Raw genomic sequence first — 24,204 nt, forward strand, 5'->3', positions numbered from 1 at the left:
ATTCGATTTCAGCTTGAATCAAATTTCAGAATACACAAATAGATTCGTCAAAACAGTGGTCATTGCTGGCTGTTTCAATGAATCAACTCAAATCTATTCGAGTGATTCAGCCATAGGGAACAATGGGGAACTCTAATCACCCCACTGTTCCTCAGGGGTAGGTCCTAGGGACACCAAAGTCGGTTGGGTGGTAGGACATGATGGTTGCTACCTACCACCCAACTCACAAAAGAAATTGAGAAGTGGGGGGTTAAAAACAATAATTTAACCTTTCCCCCAAAACCCTATAGTATCCTATGGAGATTTTTGGGAAAGGTTAATTAAAACACACACACACTTTTTTTTGCTTGTCTTTTTTGTGTGTGGGTTGAGTGGTAGGTAGCACCCATCACGCCATACCACCCAATCCACTTTGGTGTCCCTAGGACCTACCCATGGGGAACAATGAGGTGTATTAAGTTTCCCATTGATCCCTATGGCCAAAACAAGCAAAGTATTTTACAGCCCTGCCTTGAAAAACACTGCAGAACAGAAGCACACAGTCCCTCCCAACACCACATTTTGTCAAACGCACAGTGCAAAATTGGCCAAAAAAGAATCACTGACCCTGCACTGTGGTAACATCATTGGCCCAAGTTTCTTTCTCGCACACAATTATGACTTCTTACTTCAGCATTGCAATAGCCATAAGCTCGACTAGAACAATATCTTCAGCCACATTTTGACTGAGTATACCTTGCAATACAGAATGCAGAGCAGACCAAAGCAGTGAGTGAAGCACGTTAGCCTCAAAAGCTAGACATGAAGCTCATCACAGCAATCACCAAGAAATATTACACACAGACACATAGACCTGAACTGCCACTGTCAATTTCTCATCACAACACCATCTCACAGACCAAACCACAGCTCAAGGAAAGCAGGCAGGCACCCAAGTTCTGCTTTTGTCAATTTGAAATCCAGCAAAACCCGATAGGTAACAGCAAGCAATAATAGCACAGCAAGTATATTATACTTACTCAGTGCTGAGAAAAATCACAAAACCAAACCTTCTTTCCATCCTGCCTGCCACAGAGAAACAGGACAGAGTAGTTGTGGCTTGATGGACCAATGATCTGACAAGAAACAAAGCTTATATTCTTACCATGAGAAGAAGTCTTTTCTTCTCCAGTGTACATACTTGCCTGCCTGCATCTGGATAACACCATGGCCTCAGATTGGTGCTGGGTCCCAGCTGACAGCCTGACACATGGGTCGGGGCACCAGTCCATCATCGGGGACGTGCGTGTATGCAGGCCTGCGTGTGTCAGAAGCACTAATGGGCAAGCAGTCAGAGCAGCTGGTGTTCTCCACCACCTGGAATGGCTGGTCATCCAAAGCAATCATGTCCCCAATGGCCTGGGTGATGAGATGAGGCTCTGGGCGACCAGACCACTTGCCCACTGACTGCACAGGCAAGTTCCCCTGCTTGGGAGCAGGAGCTTTGCTGCTAGTCAAGGACACACCAGGCCTATTGATGCCAGCTGGAGCATGGACCCCCAGTTGATACCATCGCAAGTACTGCATCCTTACCCCTGCTGACCTGTGTCCCGCAGTGGATGCAGGCAGCATGGTGTGGATCACCATGTCAGAGATCAAAGTGGTCCCACACCAAGCTGCTATTGGTTTCTGGGACCATTTTGATGGTGGTGGTACTGGGCCTACTGGTTTGTTCTGGGGCCACCTCCACCACCACCCTCCTGGCTGAGGTGGTATAGGAAGTGGAAGTAGTTCCTGCTCCTCCTCCGTCTCAGCTGGGGTGGGGTGGGGCTGGGTTGCACTGCCAAAGGGGATTGGGGAGGATGGAGAGCACATACCTCAGCTGCCACAGGCAACTGTACTCAGAACCAGGCTCCTCCAGAAAGGAGAGCCTGCACACATCAGTGGGGTCGACAGAGAGTACGCCCCTCTCACCATCGCCCACCACGACCAGTAGTATCACCCCTCCCTCTGCCTGCCACTCTGCTCCTGGATCTGCTTTGCACCCTCCCAGACATCTTAGGTCTTAAAACACAAAACAAAACCCAAAACTTAAATGTTGGGGTGGGGGAGAAGAAGCACCTTTAAGAGGGTGTGGGGCTAGGGGTAGTCTGTTTATGCTCTGTGTACACACAGTGCTATCTATATCTGTGTGGTGCACACACAGAAGCTAAAAAATTAAATCCCCCCAAATAAAGAAGCAGGCTTTATGTGGCCCCCTCCTGTCCTACAGTACCTATACTACCCACCTAATATTTTCCCCAAACTAGGTCCTAACCTGTTCCCTGACCAAGGCAGGTGGGGACTTGCCTATCTGGCATCTTGGGCTGGGGCCTCCAGCATCTTTGGCTGGAGTCTACCAGGTGTTGCTCCCAGAGGCACTCTTGGGCCAAGCAGACCCCAGGACTCAACAGCTGGGTGGAGGGCAGGTGGGCACCAGTCAGGCACTCACCCAAACAAACAAAAACCTGGGGTGGGGGAGGGAAAGAGAGAGCCTAGCAGCAGACAGAACACACCAGCCTACAAAAACCAAAAATGAATCCACCAGGCACACAGAAGCAGCAAAAGGTAGCTTGGGTCTGCAAAACATTAAGACAGAGAAGAAGAGCACCCCAGTTATTAAAGTCACTGGGGGCTACTAGCAAGAAAGGGTGTGTGCAGAGAATAGAATTTCAAAGCAGCACCAGTTAAATCCACTGGGGCTGGTACAATTAAAAAAATAGAAAATAAAAGCAGTTGTTGGCACTGCAAACCAAAAGGAGTGGGGGGGGGGATGGAGAGGGATATAAGCCCAGCAGGAACTCTTTGTTTCTCTCCATTCACTGAGTCAGACATGCCCAGACCACTACCACCACTATCTGCTCTCAATGCTGCTGCAGGCTCTGATTCTTCTCTCCTAAGGTACAAATGGCTCTCTGTCTCTCTGCCTGCTCCTTAAATACAATTTGAAAATCCCTCCTTGGCTTCCCCTACCCCGCTCACACCCCACAGCCAATGGGGGCACAGTTGCCCATGACAACACTTGCTTTCAATGATAACAATCCCGACCAAGAAGCAAGGAGATCTCAAGCCAATCAGCAAGGGCAAAAAACAAGACTCAAAATGGCACTCAAATTAGGGTTTATTTGAATCTGACTCAAATCGGGCCCTTTATTCTAGGGGCGATTTGAGTTCAAATCACTCGAATCACCCAGATTCAAGCTCAATTTGACTCAAATCGATTTGCACATCTCTAGTAGTCTGCCCTCTCTTCTTTTCCCTCTTGTCTTTTAAAAGTTTTTTTAATGAATCATCAGTTACAACGTAATGCTTATATTAAACAATTACAAAATACTCCTCCTGGTCTTTCCCCCACACACACCCTTTAGCGTTATATTACAGCCTCCTTTGCATACACTTTCACATGGTATCCACTTGCCTGTGGTGCCATCCCTTGACAGTGGGTAGGGCATATGAATAAAGCATGCATCTCTTCCACTTGACTGGCATTCCAAGTGTAAGAACACTGATGAGAAGCGAAAGAGTCAGTCAACTCGCCACACCCACATGGTTGCTTCATTCACACATATTTCCCAGCAATTTAGGATCACACCAAGGGTACATGTAACAGGGATCCAGGAGTCTACATTCCAAAGTCAAGATAACTGGAAGCTATAAAAACAACAACTGAAGGGATGTATATCTCAACTTGTAGCTGTTTTGTTATACATCATGAATAAGTGGATATTTGTATGTATGTGTGCATGCAAACACACATCCACACACACCCCAGAAGGGACATTTGTAACAACCTGCCCTGCTAATTGGAAATACCATCCCAGTTGGGTAAAGATGGTTCTAGTCTCTCAAAGACCTCTTAGCCTCTGCATCTCTGCTGTTGTAAATCAAAAGCTACTTCTTGGTACATGTATGCATGCATGCACACACACATGCACACACACGTTGCAATTCTATGTAAACAGAAAAAACACTGTAGCACAAGGACTGGAAAAATTCAGAAGCTAGTGTGGAGCATTTCTTGACTACCTCAGTCTCTCTTGAACACCTCTGCACTTGGGACATCTCTTCCTTGCATCATCATTTCAAGAGAGAAATGTTGTCAACAGATAAGACTACCCCATATTATGCCATGGCTTTCCCCCCTCTTTATGAATCACATCACCACATTGCAAAGGAGAAGTTATGTACATTTTTTCTCTCCCCTCCTGAATCTGCCTTCTAAAATGCAGGTGATGTAAAAAGAATACATGGCATAACCATGGGGAGGGAAAATAGAGAATTGTAAAGATCTGAGACATTAATAGCAGTTCTACTTACATGTCCATTTATTGAGACGGGGGTGGGGGGAGGGAAGGATATAAAAATGTTGTGCTCTTAATTGGAGCTTCACTGTCATTTTAAGTAGCCCACAAAGTTGCTCTGACAGAGTTTTTCCCCTAACACAGAGGACTAGAAACTTGCTTCCTTTTCATCAAAAAGGTGGGGGGAAATGTTGAGGTATCCTTGGAAGCACTTCTTTTTAACGTATACTAAACTTGCAGGTCAGGGGGGAGAGAGGGAAGAGACAGGAGAATGCATCATCTAAACCCTTCAGTCCATTGTTTTCAGCTGTACATTTTCTCCCTCCCTAGAAAAGCAATAAGTAAGTCAGGAGATTACAAGTTATTGGATTTGAATCCAGAGAATTGCTTCGGCTGCCTACATGGAGTGACAATACAGTCAGAACATCAAGTACACCAACAATGATACAGAATGGGGGAGAGAGAGTATGTGCAGAGAGGCATTCTACTTCTGCAGCATACAAAGGGTTTCACTGACCCTTCTTCCCCCCCTCCCCAATTTCAAGTTGTATGCTGTGTCAAGTTGAAGAAATACAGCAGGAAAGAGCCCTGCCCAAGACACAGATCAAGCACACAAGAAGGTTGCAGAACCATTTCCCCCTCTCCAGACTTCACATGCCCCTCTTCATTCGCCTCTAGACGAATCGACTGCGGCACTAATGAGCTCAGGAGGGTGCCCAGCCCCTCATCCCAGCTGTGTGCAGCTTCAACAGGGGATCCCAGATGTGGGCATGGCATGCATGGCCAGCAAGTGGGCTCTTTGGCTCTGTCTAACAAAGGGCAGTCCAACCCCAGGCAAGCTGTTTTTGACATGCCTACAAGGTTACAGAAAGCAGCATGACCAGCTATGGGTACAGGGGAAGGAATTCAGCCAACACAAAAACCACACAGAGCCTTTCCCGCCTAGCAGAATCATATGCCAAACCTACAACGATGAGCAGAAGTAATGCTTAAGTGACAGCCCCTTGCCTCAAGCCAGCTCTTTTACAAGGGAGGGTCAGGCCACAAACACCAGAGTGTTCCGATATCACTGAGAGCTATCCCAGGATACCTAGGCATCAGTTGTTAGCTTTGGCTGTGTCAGCATTCCCACTGGTCCAGGCTGATTGTTCATTCTAAGGGCCCTGGTTACATCACAGGGGTGGTACTCTGGAGTTTTGACTGGCAATGCAGTTTCTGGGAAAGGGCCAGAGGTCAACGTGGAGCTCCAAGTCCACCCTGAATGGACCCTCTTCCTTCTTGCTCTCGCTGTTCCTCGACATGGTCTGTTGGTGCTGAGGAGTCAAGCTGCAGAAGCCCAGCTGGGTGGTGCTCCTCTTCCTCTGAATCTGGACTATCCAACTGGCTACCGTCTATGCTGACATCACTCCAGTGAGGGAGGGGCTCCAAGCAGGTTTCTGCAAGATGGCTTCCTCCGCCAAAGCTTGTATAGAGAAAAGGGGGGTTGGATTTCAAAACAAAGCTGCATATAGACTGAAGAATTCTGCTAAGAAGTCTAGCTTCTGCCTCCTCCCTGGAACCAACATCTTCAAGCTCCTTCAGTTGCTATCCCACCAAAAGAGACCTTCAAACACACCTTTATCTGCTAAACCCTGGCCTGAACCTGCAAATGGCCAGCAGTCCCCCAAAGGAAGCAATTCAGGGCTGAGGAGGAAAAAGGGCAAGCTGCTCCCCCAAAAGATGAGGTCAGGAGAATATACACACCCCTCCAAGGCTGGGCTACAGCCAAAGAAATGGGGGCCTGGGAAGGAACCCTGAGAAAAGCAACATGCCATGGGAAACAGGAGACCCAGAAAAAAATGGCTGGGAAAGGAGAGTTGCAGAAGAATGAGAAAGAAGCAGGGACCATGGAGAAATAATTGACAGAGAGAAGGTGGTACATAGCCAGAAGCCGCAGAGGCAAGGAAAGCTGAAGGCCAACCCTAATTTGAACGAACAGCCCTATCCTAGACTGCAAGTCATAAGAATAGCCCAGCTGGATCAGGCCCAAAGCCTATCAAGTCCAGCATCTTGTTTCACACAGTGGCCCACCAGATGCCCCTGAGAAGCCCACAGGCAAGAGGTGAGGGCACACCCTCGCTCCTGCTGTTGCTCTCCTACAACTGGTATTCAGAGGCATCTTGCCTCTGAGGCTGGAGGTGGCCTATAACCACCAGACTAGTAGCCACTGATAGACCTGTCCTCCATGAATTTGTCTAAGCCCCTTTTAAATATTTGTTGTTGTTGTTAAAGCCATCCAAGCTAGTGGCCATCACCACATCCCATGGCAGAGTTTTTAGATGCCAAGGATGTAGCTGAATCGTTCTGCATTGCCTGTCCTGTACCTGAAAAGAAGGGTCATCGCTGGTGAACCAAGTTCCTGGTTGTTGACAGATTACGGAAACTGACAAGGAGCCTCTCTCTGGTTCAGAAATAATTTTTAAAAACTGCATTATTCAGGAAGTATGAACCAGGGGCAGGGTGCATGGCTGTAGCTGGTGCCTGTGGGATTTGTTTTATTGATTGATTTGATTTCTATACTGCCCTTCCAAAAATGGCTCAGGGCGGTTTACACAGAGAAACAACAAATAAATCAGATGGCTCCCTGTCCCCAATGGACTCACAATCTAAAAAAGAAACATAAGGCAAATACCAACAACAGCCACTGCAGGAATGCTGTGCTGGGGATGGATAGGGCCAGTTGCTCTCCCCCTGCTTATTAAAGAGAATCACCACGTTAAAAAGGTGCCTCTTTGCCCAGTTAGCAGGGGTTAGCAGTTTTAGACTGCGAGCCCTTTGGGGACAACGAAACATTTTTCTATGTTGCTTTGAGAACTTTTGGGGCCAAAAGGTAGTAGTGGTGGTGGTGATGATGATATTGCAAGTGAATGGGAGAAAGATTGTAGGAATCCTCTGGTCCTTTTGGAGGATCAGTGGCATTCATCCAGCAGTGCTTCCACTACCACAACCAATCTTTCAGCATGCCTATATACAAGTGGCACTTGATTAAACAGGAGGCAGAGTGCAAGATCCCACTGGGAACTTAGGCACTGTTTTACTCCTGTATTATTTTTCGGGGGGACGGGGGGGGGGGACGGGACAGAAGCAGAAGCTGAGCTTGCATGCAGATTTCCCAGCTGGATAGGATTTTTTCTCTTCCAGTTCCCCTGTGGTGGGAGAATAGCACCAGGCTGTTTGCATTCTGGTTTTGCTTCAGAAAAGCTACTCTAAGAGTAAGCTTTAGAGGCCAGCTTCTCTCTCAGGGCCTTAGTGCTGGGCCTATTTTGACACTGTACAGCACAAGCACACACAGCTTGAGTCTTAGAGGAGAAGCTAGGAACCCCACTGGCAGCTATTCGGATTACCTGACACCAAGGTCCCCTCTGGCCAGCAGAGCTGAACGGCTGTCCTCCTCCTGCACCCATCCGCAATTAGACATGGCGTAGCGCAGAATGGCATCCGTGACGCTCAGGGGGCCCTGCCCCTGGACACACGCTTCAATCTCTGGTATGGAGAGCTGGCTCTGGAGGAAAAGGTGCAGTTGGCTATCTGAAAGGAGAACAACGTTCTGTACCACCCTAAAAAGGAAAATTGGAAGCAGGGCGGGAAGAGACACAAGCAGATCCTGGTAAGTAGTGCTGCTCAAATTAAGATAGGAAGCAAACCCCAAATCCCAACACAAGTTATTTAAAACAGCTGAAGAACACTCAAGTTGAATTGCAGCTGCACTCTCTCCTTCTTGAGGCCAGAGAAGGCATCACACACAAGCACTATATTAATTTCCCCTCCACAGGCTAGCTGCCTGTTACGTTTTTTGGTTTGTTTTTTTAAATAGCTGCATTACAAAAATAGCAAAACACACTCAAGTATTTTTGACAATCGGCATCATGGTTCACATAAAAGCACTGATCTCATTATTACATTTGTATCCTGAATAATACCATCTATTAATTTTAATTAATCTATACCCTTTACAACCCAAGTTAAAATTCCAATAAATACACCCAGCTCATATGGGTAACCCTATCATTTTTATTGTTACCCCCAAACATCTTAAAAATGTATCCACCATATATATATTTGCTCCAGGATCTTAATACTATGCTTCTCATAGTATTGCTTAAGCACTTAATTGCCATCCAGCTTTTAAACACTCATTTTGCTATGGTTGGCAAGCTCATCTTTTTCCAGGATCGAGCCATCACTACTTTAACTATGGCCTCTTCTGGTTTTAAAGGGCCAAGCGATGCAAGTGCCCTTTCCTTCCAATGAGGAGATGGAGAAAAGGAAATTGCTGCCCTGCACCTGCTCTCCAGGCAACTGGTGCTCAATGCAGCCAAGTCAGCAATGGACATCCTGGAACAGGTGGGCTTTCCACCATGAAGCCCACTAGGTAGCCCCTACTCACTCTCTCTCAGTCTAAGCTCATTTCAAATAGTTCTTCTAAGGAGAACTATGTTCCTCTATGTGCATCCCAAGCTTCTTGACAGAAAGGCAGGATAAAAGCACTAGCAGTTAAAAACGAGTGCAGCTGAAGCAAAAGCAACTCTTATCCCAGGCAACAACAACAACAACGGGCAGACAGATTAGTGGAAATGATGCAGAGAAGGGCACACAGAAATAACCATTCACATTAGCACTGTCCCCCATGCATAGGCTGCAACTCCATCTTCATCTTAAGTGTGGTGTTGAATGCAATCTTCAGATGTGGAGGGATCCCACAGACCCTTTGATGTTTCTCCAAAGATGCAACGTATCCAGAATCCCAACTCTGCCCTCCCGCACCTTCACTGCCACTTCCTACTCACTGTTCAAGGAACTGCTGAAGTCCTCGTCTCCGCTTCTCAATGAATTCATCAGTGCTGCCTGCAAAGAAGGTGGATTTTCCAGGAAGCTCAGGGACGGGCCTGCGGGAAGAAGGAGATGAAGAACGAAGACCCCGCATAAGGCAAATCTGCATTAATAGGGGTGGGGTGGGGGAGATATGCATCCGGCATTTCTTCTGACTTGAGTTGGATGTACACAGCCTGGGGACAGGTTAACCTTGAGGATAACCTTCTCCCACATTATTATTCATTCAATTTCTATATCACCCTTCCAAAAATGGCTCAGGGTGGTTTACATAGAGAATAAATAAATAAATAAGATGGATCCCTGTCCCCAAAGGGCTCACAGTCTAAAAATAAACATAAGATAGACACCAGCAATAGTCACTGGAGGTACTGTGCTGGGGGTGGATAGGGCCAGTTACTCTCCCCCTGCCTAATAAAAGAGAATCACCACATTAAAAGGTACCTCTTTGCCAAGTTAGCAATGAACCTGCCTCAGCACCAAGACCCTAGGAGGGATCTCTACTCTGTGTGCCACCAATATCTAAACTGCAGCTGGCGGCAACCCAGGACAGGGCCTTCTCAGTCATGGAGAACACCTTCTCTCAGAGGCCCATCTAGCCCTCTTTGGCCATTTTCTACCAGCTTGTGAAAAGCTTCCTTTTTAAACAAGCCTTTAGTTGCTGATTGACCTATTGGGAATAAGTGCTGCTGAGGTTTTCATCCTTGCTTCTTGTGTGTTTTTATTGCAACATATTTTTAACCAATTTGCTTTTATTGTCCTTTTGATTTGTGCTCCGTGGCATATATCTGCAGAAAAGCAGGACATCTACCCAATATAATAATATTAAAGAGGTTTCCTTCCAGACCTGTCGGCCACCTCCTACATTTTGTGCTGGTCAATTTTATGACAGGCCCTTGCATACCTAACACACTATTCATTTGTTTTTAACAATGAACTTGGCAAAGCAGGAATCCAAAATATAGGCTTTCCAGGTGCTGAACTGCTAGATCATGCCAGATCTCCTTACAAGAGCTCAGCTCCTCTGCAAATTAGTGCTGAGAACCTTTCCAAGCTATCCAGTTCCAAGTTCAGATTTATAGAGAAACTTTGCAGGTTTCAAGATGCTGAATCAAGATCAGCTCCCCTGCAAGTTAACAGATGGAAATTGAACTTTGCAGGTGATCAATCTCAAGTCTGTTAAGTTCTAGCAAAACAGATGAACCTATCACGCTTCTTTCTCTCAAGTCTGATTATTGGCCGATTGGGCAAAGTTAGCGAGGAAGAAAAACAGAGGGGTTTAGGTAGGACATGCACTGTGTAGGTACATCTGGGGATGGGGCTACAACCAAAAAACTCACAACTTTCTAGAACTCTGGAAGGTTCCAATGCTGGTCTCTGTGCAGGTGTGAATACCCATCAGTGTGATGCACAAAGACTGTGCAGAAGAAGAGCAGTTGCCACAGGCAGCCCGGGGAGGTGTGCATGAAAGAAACGGGGAGCCCATTGAAGGTCTTGTGCCCTGGGCCCACAGAAACCTAGAACCAACCCTGCCTGAAATCTCGGGGAGCGGCTGTCAGTTGAAGGAGACAGCATTGGGCCCAATGGATTTCAGGCAGGGTTGGTTCTAGGTTTCTGTGGGCCCAGGGCACAAGACCTTCAATGGGCTCCCCGTTTCTTTCATGCACACCTCCCCGGGCTGCCTGTGGCAACTGCTCTTCTTCTGCACAGTCTTTGTGCATCACACTGATGGGTATTCACACCTGCACAGAGACCAGCATCGGCACCTTCCAGAGCTCTAGAAAGCTGTGAGTTTTTTGGTGGTAGCCCATCCCCAGATGTACCTACACAGTGCATGTCCTACCTAAACCCCTCTGTTTTAGTTCCTCGCTGCCTTTGCCCACCCATGTGGACCTTCTCAGCAACTTGCTCAAGCCACCATGTCTGGGCAGCCTCTGCAGTTCCCTGCAATCGTCACAAAAGGAAGACCTGGCAGCAGATTCTAGCCAGCCACCGATTCTAGGCATAACCAGCAGTCAGTTATTCCATGGCCCATGTTAAAGCTCACCAGTTCACACTGTCAGGCTGGGCAGTCAGTCAATTAGCTTTGGGGGGCCAAGTTGTCAGTGGGCCCCATGCTGGTGCATGGCCTCAGCAGATGCCCACAGTGCTACCCTCTGCAACAGGGCCTCCTCTCAGGCAAGGGGCTCTTTCCCAGCACTGCTTTTGAAAGCCCCTTTTAGCTGGGCCAAACCCGGGACCTTCCGCATGCAAAAGATGTGCTCTACCATGGAGCTATGCCCCCTTCCCAGAATGACACAACCTTAAACTAGAGCTGTATGCGATTATTCACGTAGATTTGTGAAGCTCCCATTTAATCAAATAGATCCAGAAGTGTCACCTAGCTTTATTTGGCTTTATGCTTAACTTAAGAGAGTTGACAGAGGGGCAAAGGCTTCTGGGCCCAAAGGGCATCGCCTCTACGGAGACACTTTCAAACAGCTAGCAGATATGGAGGCAAGTCTCACAATCAGTGAGACGCGCCTGAATGGGGTTTGCGGGGAGAACGGGCTTAGCCCACACTCGCCGCAGACAATCATTCCTGCAGTCCTGGGGGGGCCGCATCAGCCCCCCACATGGCTGCCGGCTCAATCACGGAGCTGGCGGGGGCTGCAGGGATTGGGGGCCGCATGGCCCCCACAAGTTCCAGGATGCCCCGCGCAAGTGCACAGGGCACCCTGGAGAGACCCCCAGGGCTGGGAAGCGTGTTTCAGCCCCCCGGTGGGGGTCTCCGCATGTCTTGCAGCGGAGTGGAGCTGCACCGTGGCAATACATAATCAAATAGACAGGGCAAGCAGAGTGCTTGCTCCGCTAACCCTCGTCTAAGGGGAGGGGGAATTAGGCAGGCTTGCTGCCAGGAGCTGCGGGGCTCCCGTGGCAGCACACGATCCTCCAAAAGTGGGCTAGGCTCCCTTAGGCCGCTTTTGGTGGATCGTGAGAATCTGCTCCTGGTCTTTCTGGTATAGCAAGCCCTTAAATGTGGCAAGAGGGTCATTTCACACTTACACCAAGCCAGCATTTTTCTGTAGCCGTTTCTTCAGCCACACAAACTCACGGTACCGTCTGCGCACACAGGAGGTCTTGGCTGTGAAGGCTTTGCTGTTGGTCTATAACAAGAGGAAAGTGTTGCTATGGCGTTTCTCCCCCAACTCTGTTCTCCTGTCTCATGCTCTGTTTCAGTGCTGTCTCCCTCTGCTGGCCACTTCATTAACACAGTACTGGTATTACCAACACTTTGCTCTATTCGAACTAGGGCCACATGTTTTAATTATTAGATCAATCAACTAAATCTTTTGTTAATTAACATCTCAGTGAGCAGAGAGAGGATGTTTGCTTATTTTTGTTTTGACATGCTACTGGAATAAAAGGATATTAAGAAGATGGCCTTTCCATTTAATATTTTTAACCATTAGCAACAACAACCGCCTCACCTATAATTTCAGTTGCTGCTCTTTGGAGCACTCCAGGTCCAGCTGTTCCATACTTACATGGAGAAATATTTTGTAGTCCACATAAGAGTTCCAGGAGCCCTCGTTCTGTACACGAGGATCTTGGACACGCACAGTAGTCAGCTCCTGTGGGTGTTGGAAAAGATAAAAAGGACATACTGTATTCAAGAAAGGCTCCCCATTTCAACATCTTTCCTAGTCTTCCCACGTGGTTGATGTAACAAAAGTCCTCAGGGCCCTGTCTTGGCCAACAAGCAGTAAACAGACATCTCTTTCAACAATCTTTCTGGAGACTTTACTTTAACAACAGTGTGTTGATGCAACCACCTATTTTACTTTGATTAAAAGTTAATAGAAGTTTACATATTTTTATTTTAAATGTGCTATGCTGATTGATATTGTGTTACCCACTTTTAAGTATTTCTCTGAAACCAAAAAGCAAGATAAAGAGACCCCAAAATTTATCCCAGTTTGAAAAACACAGTCTTCAACCAGACAATGGTTAATAATATAAAGAAAAACCTTGACAGATCAATCCAGAGTCCAGTGTTCCGTTTTTAATAGCAAACATCCAGATGTTCCCAGATGCAACAGCCTTCCTCTCTTTATCCCAAACATCTGGTACTCAGAGGTATACTGCCTCTGAACATAGAGCTATCACATCTAATATGTGGCGTAGTGGTTTAGGCAGCAGAAGTTTCCCTCAGGTTGCCCTATGGGCTGAAATCCCACCTGCCCCTGTAACAGGAACCAGCAGGGGCCCATTAAATATTGCAGCCACTACCCAAAAATATCTATGGATACCACAAATCAGAGTTTCTTAACCTTGGGCCCCCAGATGTTGTTGGACTACAACTCCCATCATCCCCAGACATGACCTTTGTGGCTGAGGATGATGGAAGTTGTAGTCCAACAACATCTGGGGGCCCAAGGTTAGGAAATCCTGCCACAAATATTTGCTGCAAATAACTGCTGCAGCAAATACCCACAAGACCAGGAGAGCTGATCTTGTGCTAACAAGCACGAATTGTCCTCTTTGCTAAGCACTGTAAGATATTCCCCTTAGGGGATGGGGCCACCCTGGGAAGAGCACCTGCATGCTTGCATACAGAAGGTTCCAAGTTCCTTCCCTGGCATCTCCAAGATAGGGCTGGGAAAGACTCCTGCCTGCAACCTTGGAGAAGCCACTGCCAGTCTGTGCAGACAATTCTGAGCTAGATGGACCAGTGGTCTGACTCAGTATAAGTCACACCATCTAAACTAGCAGCCATAACTACATCTTATAGAAATGATGTGAAGAAGTTTGCTAGTGTCTGTTCTGAACCAACTTGCCAATCCATTTCATTTGTAACCCCAAGCCACTTTGTATACATCCTTATATACACAGCATTGAATCCATATGGGTGCAGTGGAATGGGGCTCACCCCATGATTTCCTAGATCAAGCATATAGGTGGGGAAAGCAGCAGTGGTGGGAGGGGGAAGAATCTTTTGGGGGCTGTGACCCAGAGGAAGCCATTATGTGGCCATTAATGATCTCTGTACAAGTCATGTTTGTTACTTTTAAACATAAAACCAAAAGATGTTGCCCAGAAACTAATACCATCATCACATCTTGGGGATAGGACAGCCTGTGCTGATGTTGCTTTGATCTCCATCTGCTAGCAGGTGGACAAGAGACTGGCATGAGTTCACCTAAGTATGCACCCCCTCCACCCACTTAAGCCTGAACACTAGGCTGGTCAGAAGCCATTCCCCTTCTTGAATACTGAGCATGTTTGGGGCTTTGGGTTTTGATCTTTGTTTTTGTTTTGTTTAACATGCATACAAAAAGAGACTTGTGTCATGTAGTCATTTCTGTTAGTACTAGAGGTCCTACCTCTGGTTCTTGCTGTTCTAACATCCTACTTCCACAGACCAGCAGGAAGCATCTGTGTGGGGAAGAAAAAAAGCATCAAATTAACACACCCAAGTGATTTAAGTGAAGAGGAAACAACCTTCAGGGGTTAAGTTCAGTTCTTTTGGGGCAGTTCTGTTCCATGAAGTTGAATCCAAACAGGACGGAGGTACTGTCTGTAGGGGGTCGGGATCCGAGAGATGGTTTAGATCTGCCTGTTCCAGATGGGGTTACACTTACACTCCCTCTAAAAGATCAGGTTTGTAGTCTGGGAGGGCTCCTGGATCCCAGACTCTCCCTGGTTATGAAGTCATCCACATACCTACCGAAGGCATTCCAGACAACTACTTGCAACGGTTTCTTGTAGTTGTGCAACAGCATGGGGACCACGATCCATTTTTGTGAGACTCCATAGGCCTTGTGATCAGCATTCCACACAGCTGCAAAAATAATGTGGAAGGAACCAACTCTACTAGACCTCCGGGAAGTGCAGTACTGGCCCAGGTAACCAGGGAGGGAGGGTGACTCGCAGGTAGGGTTGCCATGTTCTGGCTTTTCAAATCTGGGTGCCTAATTTGCATATTATGTAAACTGGCTTGGAAATATTTTTGAGCAGAATCATGACTGCACGTTTTGCTCCATAACTCCGCTTCTACAAGGAACAGAGCTTAGCTTTTTTTAAAGAAAAAGAAAGCTGAAATCTGGGCAAATCTGGGTGGGCTAAGCAATCTGAGTTAGATGCTTAAAATTTGGGTGAAACCCAGAATTCCGGGGGGCATGGTAACTCTACTTACAGCCAAATGAATTCCAGATCCTATTGCATATACATGGAGCCCTCAACCACATACAATTTCAGCTGCTGTGATAAGGTTTGAAACCACCCCAACCCCCAAACTGACTTGGGAAGTAATGAGAGTCTTGAATAGTTTAAGAAGGGAGGTCATTTTAGGCATGCATTATTGGAACCAAGTCAAAATGCGTGGAAGATCTGGGTGGGGCTTGAATTGTTATGATTTATTTACGTAACAGGCCTATATCATGCCCCTTCCTATTGGCACTGAACCAGCCTCCACCACAAGAGCAATGCAACATTATATAAAACAAATACATAATAATAAATAGAGCACCAACATTATAAAGCAGTAGCTGGTTAGATTTTGCGTAGAGTGGGTCTAGAAAGACTTGCCAGACTTTAAAGACAGAATTCCTGAAAGCCAAGGAATCATTTTTACTGTGAACTAGTAGGAATCCTTACGCTTTCCTGTTCCCTTGGATGAGGGCAAGAAGGATGCACTTTGAAACAAAAATAGGCACGTATCAGTGGCTCAGTTAAGCCAGTCTGACCTGCTATTGTTTTGGTAACACTTGTAAGAGGCTTATAAAGTCCTTATCATATTGTCACAACAACCTTTTAAAGCACAACAGCTTTATAAACTTCACCCATTAGTTCCATTTGAATTCCTGTTAGTTTGCAAGTCAGACTTCTCATGAGGGGTATTGTAATGGATATGAACGCAGAGGTATACCTTTTACCTGGGAGTAGCAAACACCTGCACCTCCTCTCAGGCAGATTTCTAGTGCTGTAGCGATTAGAAACAGCACCGCAACCAAAATGGAGAAGCTAACATAGCATTCACTAAGCCACGGTGGAAAACCCTAAAAAAATGAACATGGACCCAACTCAGAGTTGCTACAAAGATGGTCGTGAATTAGGGCTTAATTTCAACCATGGCCTGTCAAGATCCAAACTCTGGAACATGGGAAATGGTATGTCCAAGCAGGTAGAGCAGTAGGTTTCATTGTAAGACCTTATGCTGGTCTCTGACCATAATAAAGCTCGATTCTGATTCATTGTAAGACCCAAGAGCCAGCGACAGCCTCTGGCCACCCATCTTCCATCAGTGTGGCTCCTGTGTAAAGCTTTGGTCAAAGCTGAGTACTCTGCAAAGTCCCCTGGCACCATGCAGAGAGGACCATTCTCACTCTGCAGTGCTGTGGTTTGCCAAGCAGCAAACCTTGAAAGGAAACCAAGCCCCCCTGAGCCCCGCACCATCTTGGAAGGCATGCACTGAGTGCTGGGAAGTGTAGCCCTTCCCAGTGCTTCCCTCCGAGAACTCTTAAGAGAGGGTTCCTCCTCTCCCAAAGTGCCCTCCCAGCACTAAGGGCAGTACTAGTTGGAGGTCAAAACAGTGGGAAATGGTTCTCACGTGGAAAGGGTTTTTTTTGGGGGGGGGGGCAAAGTGGCCCCTGCTTGGACAATAGTGATGATCACTGAGGCAGAGAAAGCTTTCCCATTACCTCTAGCCATAGCCACTTCCCAAACAGCTGGGGTAGGACTTCTTTTTCAGAGACCTTATCGCAAGCAGGTTTAAATGCCAGCATCTTTCAACAGACAAGTTAGTTTGCTACCTAGATTAGCAAAGAGTCTCAAAGATTAGCAAGAGTCTCATAAGCAGCAGTCTGTTTGCTTCCCTTCACCCTAAAGCTTCTGGGCAGGGGTGTATGTGGAAAGAATGATGGAAACCTGGGAGTGAGCAAACCGATCACACATGTATCCCAACAGACCCCCAATTCCTTCCCTCCCTCCAGGATTCTAAACTGTTAGGGGATCTACCCCTTTGCAGCTCAGAGTGTCCTTTGCGAGTAGCTGTTTTGAGATTGGAGGCAAAAGCACTACCAAGTTAATTTCCCCCAGACTATTTAAGCTGTCAAGGGGATCGACATCTCAACAGCTTAAAGGATCCTCCTGAAGGAGGAGAAAATCAGAGTTGAGGGTACATTACCGAACCCTAGTTTCTATCCACCCCCAAACTCTCCAATACAACACAGAAGGCTGAATCTTCTTTAGGCACAATGTCAGATGATCCAGGGGTGGCTGCCCTAGCTCCAAACCTACAGCCCAGGGCTTGACAAATCCCAGGTGATACGGAGTCATGGTGCCTAGAAATTTAATCTCTCTCTCTGCCAGCCCTGTTTTTGCTCTAACTTTGTTACCCGTGAAGGCAATAAAGAGAAGCCCATTTGCCCTCCTCCTCCACAGTGTCCATCACGAAGGCTGGTAATTCTGTCAAGCATCCACTGTCCAACTTCCAGATCCAAAGAAATCTGTCAAGGCCTGCTATAGCACAAAGAAAGCCATTGCTCACCAGCTCTCAATTTGTTCCAGAATAAACTGCACCCTTTATCCTTCAGAAACAAAGCCAAATGGACACTTCAGCTGCTCTCAAAGTAGTCACATGATGGACCAAGGCATTGCCAAGAAAAATGTTTGCTCCAGCTGTGCTCTTAAGAACCCTGCCCTACCCACACATAGAAAAGGCCAAAGTGTCCCAGTATACATGCTGGCAAATGCATACATCCGCCCCACTTCACAGGGGCTGCTGCCAAAATAGAACATGGAACACACAGACACAGCCCATTCTCAAGATATAGCTGCCGTTTTTACTTTTCAGAAAAGTAGTGTTTTTTCAAAGTGGAAATTCTTTCCAAATCTGAGGGTTTTCAGGGTTGCTTCCAAGGTGAAGTTTTGTTGTTCACAGCCTGTCCAGTCACTGGCTGAACCCCTTTCTTAGCAGTTAGCCTTTCTCACAGAAATCAGGGGTGGGGTGGCTGCAAAGGGAGCAGTTGCCATCCCCAGATGGAGCCAGTCCCACTGATTCAACAGAACATACTCCCAGGTTGGCACAAGATTATAGCTTTTGACACCACTACCTCAAAAACACCCTACAGATGCCCAAACCATTTTCAGTGCAAGGAACTAAAACATGGACTAAAAACATTAGCATGCTCAGAGTTCCTTCCAATGACTGAGGAAGGACACAAAACTACCTTCCTCCCCCCACCACATACTGTACACTTCAGATGAGCATCCAGGACAGAGTTCATAGGCTCCATTCTCTCTTTAGGAATTAAGACTGCCCCTAGCCCATACACTTTCAGCCTTTATCAGCTGACAATTTGTAAATATGCCACACTCCCAACTCCACCACCAGAGAGAGGCATTTGGGTGAACTAGTTAAGAACACAATATACGAGACAGCTCCCTAGTTCAAATCCCAGCTCTACCAAACGCCCATCAGGTGGCCTTGGGGCAATCTCTCAGCCTCAGCAGATGCACAGACTCCACAGCGGGGAGGCAGAAGACAGGATGGGGTGCAGTGTGTTCCTGTGTGCTTCAGTAGGTCTCTCTGTGTGAGTCTGCAGGCAAAGCAGGTACCTTGTTAGTGTATACACAACTGCCAGGCATTTTTCCACACAGAGCTTTTAGTTTGCATCTCCTCCAGAATGGAGTGTGTGTGTTCACATATCAGCCAGATTTACCCCCAAGTCCTTGTGAGCTATCAGGGCACACTTCACACACAAATTGGGTTTTTCATCACGCATTAGAGTGTAACCAGATTTATATCCAGGGTAAAAAACAACAACCCACTCTTTGCATCAGTTTTGGGGGCAACTTCGAACTCACAGTAAAGCCTTGCAGAAAAGCCTGCTATGTGAAAAACATCCAGGGAAAATACAAGAATAACTGAATCCTACTATACTAACTAGTTATTGCCTAATACAATAATGGGAGAGGGAGTGCATTCTGGAAAAAAGCTCTGATGTCTCCAATAGCAGGTTGCATACAGAGGCACAAAACACAGAGTCAAGCCACTGGGTCTATCTAGCTCAGAACAGCCAACTCTGACTGGCAGCAGCTCTCCAGCAGAGATTTTTCAAAGTCTCATTAACCAAGATCCTTCTAACGGGAAACACTAAATGGTGAGCCTGGGACTTTCTACATACATAGCATTTTCTCTGTCAGTGAGTTACGCCTCGCCTTTGGCTCATACCACCTCTTAAGTACACTTGCCCCAAACCCCCACCCACCCCCCATGTATTCATGTTTCTATGATCCAGTCACTGCATCCCTCTCCAACTCAGGCACGCCACCATTTCCTCCTTGCCAACCCAGCGCATAGACGACCTATATTATCTAAGTCACGCCTATCGAGTCACCCCCACCCCACCCCGCGCGCCATATCACTGTCCCAGCCAGCCTCCCCACCACCGCAATCATCCCATTCGTTACCCTTTCCCCGCAACTCATTGCATTCGCTCTCCTCCTATTTCTCCTTTTCTGATTATGCAACTCTGGTGTCCTTTCATTTCTCACACCTTCAGTCCAGCTGCTTTAGGACCCTTTCTGCTTACTGTCTTATTCTCTTGCAACGGCCAGCCCACGTAGCTGTTCCGGACACAGCTCCTTTAAGACTGTCTAATCCGATCGCTACTCTTTAATACGTTTCCCACGTGACCTCACTTCCGCTTATGTACACAAGCCGCGCGAACTTTGGAAAGCTGGGAAATGTAGTTCTTGGTTCCAAGCCAGCACAAATAGCCTGCGGGTCGGAATTTTGAGTGCGCTGCCTTTCACTCCGGATGAATTCGTTCAGAGTAAATACTACCGCCGGGTCTATATTTCAAACGCTGCAGTACAATACATGTTTACTTAAAAGTAGGTCCTGCTGAGTCCAATGGAATTTATAGGGTTTCTTAATCTTTTTGCACCTACCGACACGCCAGATCCTCAGGTATTACCCATGGACCACCTCCACCGCACTGGTATATTTTCATAAGTCTCCAGTAAATGTTAGGGGCCAGGGAATAATTATTCAGGATAGTTATTTTCAAGAACTTTATTTTGAATCCCCAGGAAGCATAAAATCCAGGGCAGTAAAGGTTTTCCACAGACCACCTGGACCCACTATTCCCTCTAAGGCATGCGCATGTGCGTGCGCTCACAAGTTTTTGGATGTCTGCTCAGTTCAATTTAAATCCCGCTCAGATTGAATCAGGATAAGGCCCCATTCTGAATGCAGATGCACACACACTGCCTTCATACTGCCGCCCAGAACAAAACTGATTCTGCACAGAGAAGAAAAAATTTAAGGGACCACTGCATGGACCCCTAGGAGATTCATGAACCCCGGATTAAAAACCTCTGCCCTACAAAGTGTATATAGAATTGCAGGAAGCTTTTGGAACGTTTGAGTCAAAATGTTTAGGGTTAACTTAGTAAACATGCAAACTATTGCAAACATGCAAACTATAAATCCTATGCAGCTTATGAATGCAACCTATTTACAAATAAGCATGCATAGGATCAGGCTGCTAGATTTCCTTCATTGTTCATAAATGTTGAATGTGGGGAGGAGATCCACCCTTCAGTTTGGTTATCTGTTTGTGCCAGGCCTTGGGCCCAGAATTTACTTTCAGGTCCCAGGGCTCATCATGACAGGAACATATACAACAATCCTAAAAGAGTGCACTTGTGCATGCACAGAGTATATTTCCCTTCCTACAATCATCAGCTCCTGCATATCCAAGATTAAGACAAAGAGATTCCAAAGCAGAATGTGAGCTCTAAGCAGAGTTGAGCACTCACACCTCTCATTCCACATTCCACACACACCTGATGGGGTGTTTTAAGCATGGTTAAGAGGCAGAGGCGCGACCAGGGAGGTGGTTGGCCCAATGGCAGATACTTGGTGGCATTACTACTGTGCCAGTTGTCATTTAGTTTGTTTATGTGGAGAGTTCTCATTGTATTTCCACTTTAGACACCAACATGTCTTTGACCAGCCCTGTTAAGTGGTAAAAGACATAGTCCCTTCCCAAGTTCTGTGTCTTGAGCTGAAGACAGATGTAAATTACATTTTCAGTAGGGTGGAAGTTATTTGATTACGAATTTGATGCCCTGAAAAATGTTGACTAACTTCACTCCACATTGTTGTAAAGTGTAGTTACTATAAAGCAGGATTATTCAGTTTTGGAAGCTCAGGAGGGTGGCACTTTGATACCCACAGTGTGTGTGTGTGTGCGCACGCATGTGTCTGTCTGTCTCTGTGTGTCTATGTTTACAAACAAGAGTGAGCTTTCAAATTACACAGAAGTGTTTGTTCAAGTGCTGATGTTTAAATCAACATTTAAAACATTATCTCCTTTTCAAGAAGACTTCTGTTTAACTCCCAAATAAACCCTGCTGGCCTGGCAGTTTGAACGTGGTGTAGTGGTTAGAGTGCTGGAATAGGACCGGGGAGACCCGAGTTCAAATCCCCATTCAGCCATTAAACTAGGTGGGTGACTCTGGGCCAGTCACTTCTCTCTCAACCTAACCTACTTCACAGGGTTGTTGTGAAAAAGAAACTCAAGTACGTAGTACACCGCTCTCAGCTCCTTCGAGGAAGAGTGGGATATAAATGTAAAAACAAAAACAATAATAATAATAAATAATCTGGCCTTGTAAAAGGTTTAATCTAATGTTCTCTGTGTTTTGATTCTATGGTTCCAGCACAACTCCCCCAAATGGTATAATATTGTATTAGCTCTTTACACACTGGTTTTAAAAAACCATATTTATATGAGACAAATATATTTAGTACATATCCTCTAATATTTATCAGAGGGGAAAATATGCATAGTTTACAGCATGCAATTGATGTGATGGGGCTCATTCCTGGGTCCGCTTAGCCAATCAGTCAGACACAAGGATTGGGAATTATTAATTGAGGTTTATTGCTCTGAAGTCAGCAATAGGTAATCAATAGGCTCACGCTCTCAAACCGATTACAGTTTGGTTACAGGTGCATCTTACATTTATACAATCAATCTAAATGGTGCTGACACCCTAGACACAGTATATGTGGCAATAAAATGGTGGTCTAAGTATCCAGTACGCATGCGAATGATTCTTTGTTCATCTAGTGATTACTCTTTATTTGGATATCCTGTTTTCTGGCCTGAGAAGCTTAGCTGTCTTAGCAAATTTCATAGATACAATTTAGGTGGAGAGAGATAATGACGTTAATCATGAGAGGCAGTGATGTCCCTGAGCTGGGCCAGGTTACTCCAAGTTAAAATAAGGATTTCTAGGCAAAATTGAGTTGCGTTGGTTTTCTAAACACATCACTATAATTAAGCCAAATGATGTTACAACCCTAAGCAGTTCTAACCAAGTAAAGGACTGGGGGAACATCTTCCAGATCAGAAGGTATTGAGGGCAATTCTACTCTGCCAAGCAAAGAAAAAAGCTGTTAGCCTCCTTCTCAGTTCTTGTACAGTCTGCTAGTTGATGGTTCATGAATGGGAAATTTTTCCAGTAGGCTTATAAGATGACCCAGCTGTTGGTGTGTGTGTGTGTCCGTGTGTGTGTGTCCCCCCATCCACTTCACAATGCCTGAACCAATATCAATCAAATTGGGTACAGTTGTAAGGGCACATAGGGACACCTCAATGGCGTAGTTTGTGATGATGTCATCCACCCCAGTTCAAGATGGCAGACACTTAACTTTTGAGGGGCAAGTGGGCTAACTTGTGAACCACCTAACCATTGTGAACCAAATTTGCTACAGTTGTAGCAAATGGCATAGTTTGTGATGATGTCATCTACCCTGATTCAAGATGGCATACACATCAATGTTTGGCATAAGTGGACTAACTTGTAGATTGTCCAACCGATTCAGACCAAATTTAGTTGTAGGGACAGTGAATGGAAAGTAGGCAGATTAGTTCTTACTACAACTTGTTTGAAATCTAAAAATCCCATTTGGAAGTAAGCCTTGTGAGGCACCCCAGAGGCAAGTCACAACCCCAGCCACGTACCCACCTGGGCTTCCTTCAGTTGTATTCATCCTCCGAAATTGATGCGAGTGCTAAGACCTGGAGCTACCAGAACAGCATGTCTTTCTCTAGTACCATTAAATGACTTGCATCATCCACAGTTTACAAAACCTTTTAAAAAATAATTTAGGATGATGTTCTATTGTGGCACATAGGTATTATATATATGCTTTTTGTTACCACTATTCAGCCTCATTTAAGATTTCTTTACTTCATGAGCTGAGCTTCAGTGAGGAGGGGGGCCCATTTTAAAATCTTGTCTCTGGGTCCACTCCAACCTTGCTATGCAGAAGGTTCCAAGTTCCCTCCCTGGCATCTCCCAGATGGGGCTGAGACTCCTGCCTGCAACCTTGGAAAAGTCGCTGCCCATTTGTATACTGAGTTAGATGGACCTATGATCCGACTCCGTATAAGGCAGCTGAGTTTCCTATGTTCCATGTAGATGCTGCTTTATAAATAGCACGCCTGCCTGTCTACCTACTTACTTCCCACCACTTCAGTCTGTACATTTATCAACAGAAGATATAACAAAAAAGCCGCAAATCTCCCAATTGTTTCTCCTCCAAATGAAACTGATCCTACAGAGCTACCCTGATGAAGCGGGAGCCCACAACCTTTTGTGCTCACGCTCACGGGGGTCTCTTCCCCACCACACGCTTCCCTACCTGCATACCTTTGGGTGTATTAAAGTATGTGCCAGTCCACTTCAGATAAATTCGAAATCAAAACAAAACCAGTTTCTATTGTGTCACGAGACTACAACTCCCAGGAGGCAAAACGCTTTGAGAGTGCCCGTTCTTTACCACCAAGCGATTCTGGGAGTTGTAGTTTTCTTAGTGTGAAAGTGAATGGTGAGGTGAAGGAGAGGGAGGGTAACCCAATAATTTCCGGTCCCAGAAAGCTGCGGGCGAAAGGAGGACTCAAAGCGAGATGGAAGGAGGGGAGAAGCCGAGGAGGGTGGGAGGGGGAGC

At 46.2% G+C, this 24,204-nt stretch overlaps 1 protein-coding gene across 7 annotated transcripts; it reads right to left on the minus strand.

Moving 5' to 3' along the window:
• Positions 1-4,319: 4,319 nt before the first annotated feature.
• Positions 4,320-24,159, minus strand: SNX11 (sorting nexin 11). Of its 7 annotated transcripts, XM_053263985.1 has the most exons (8): positions 23,220-23,259; positions 14,895-15,012; positions 14,555-14,606; positions 12,716-12,802; positions 12,234-12,334; positions 9,146-9,244; positions 7,703-7,915; positions 4,320-5,781 (listed from the first exon to the last, which is right to left on the minus strand). In XM_053263985.1, exons 1-8 carry the CDS (start codon positions 23,242-23,244, stop codon positions 5,553-5,555), a joined length of 924 nt encoding a protein of 307 aa, XP_053119960.1. In that variant the 5' UTR covers positions 23,245-23,259; the 3' UTR covers positions 4,320-5,552. The 7 variants fall into 7 exon arrangements, with proteins under 7 accessions (XP_053119960.1, XP_053119965.1, XP_053119966.1 ...); XM_053263990.1 differs by lacking the exons at positions 14,895-15,012; positions 23,220-23,259 and adding an exon at positions 23,907-24,159; XM_053263991.1 differs by lacking the exon at positions 14,895-15,012 and having other exon boundaries at positions 23,220-23,280.
• Positions 24,160-24,204: the final 45 nt, after the last annotated feature.

Source organism: Hemicordylus capensis, chromosome 6 (assembly GCF_027244095.1).
Source record: "Hemicordylus capensis ecotype Gifberg chromosome 6, rHemCap1.1.pri, whole genome shotgun sequence".
Lineage (NCBI taxonomy): Eukaryota > Metazoa > Chordata > Lepidosauria > Squamata > Cordylidae > Hemicordylus > Hemicordylus capensis.

Excerpts from the sequence above, each read along its gene's own strand:
- SNX11 (XM_053263985.1), bottom strand. The coding sequence starts at position 23,244 with ATGAATACAACTGAAGGAAGCCCAG. Across the intron at positions 12,335-12,715 it reads ACTACAAAATATTTCTCCAT|ACCAACAGCAAAGCCTTCAC; the intron begins GTAAGTATGGAA and ends CTCTTGTTATAG. Across the intron at positions 5,782-7,702 it reads AGAGGGGACCTTGGTGTCAG|CTTTGGCGGAGGAAGCCATC; the intron begins GTAATCCGAATA and ends TCTCTATACAAG.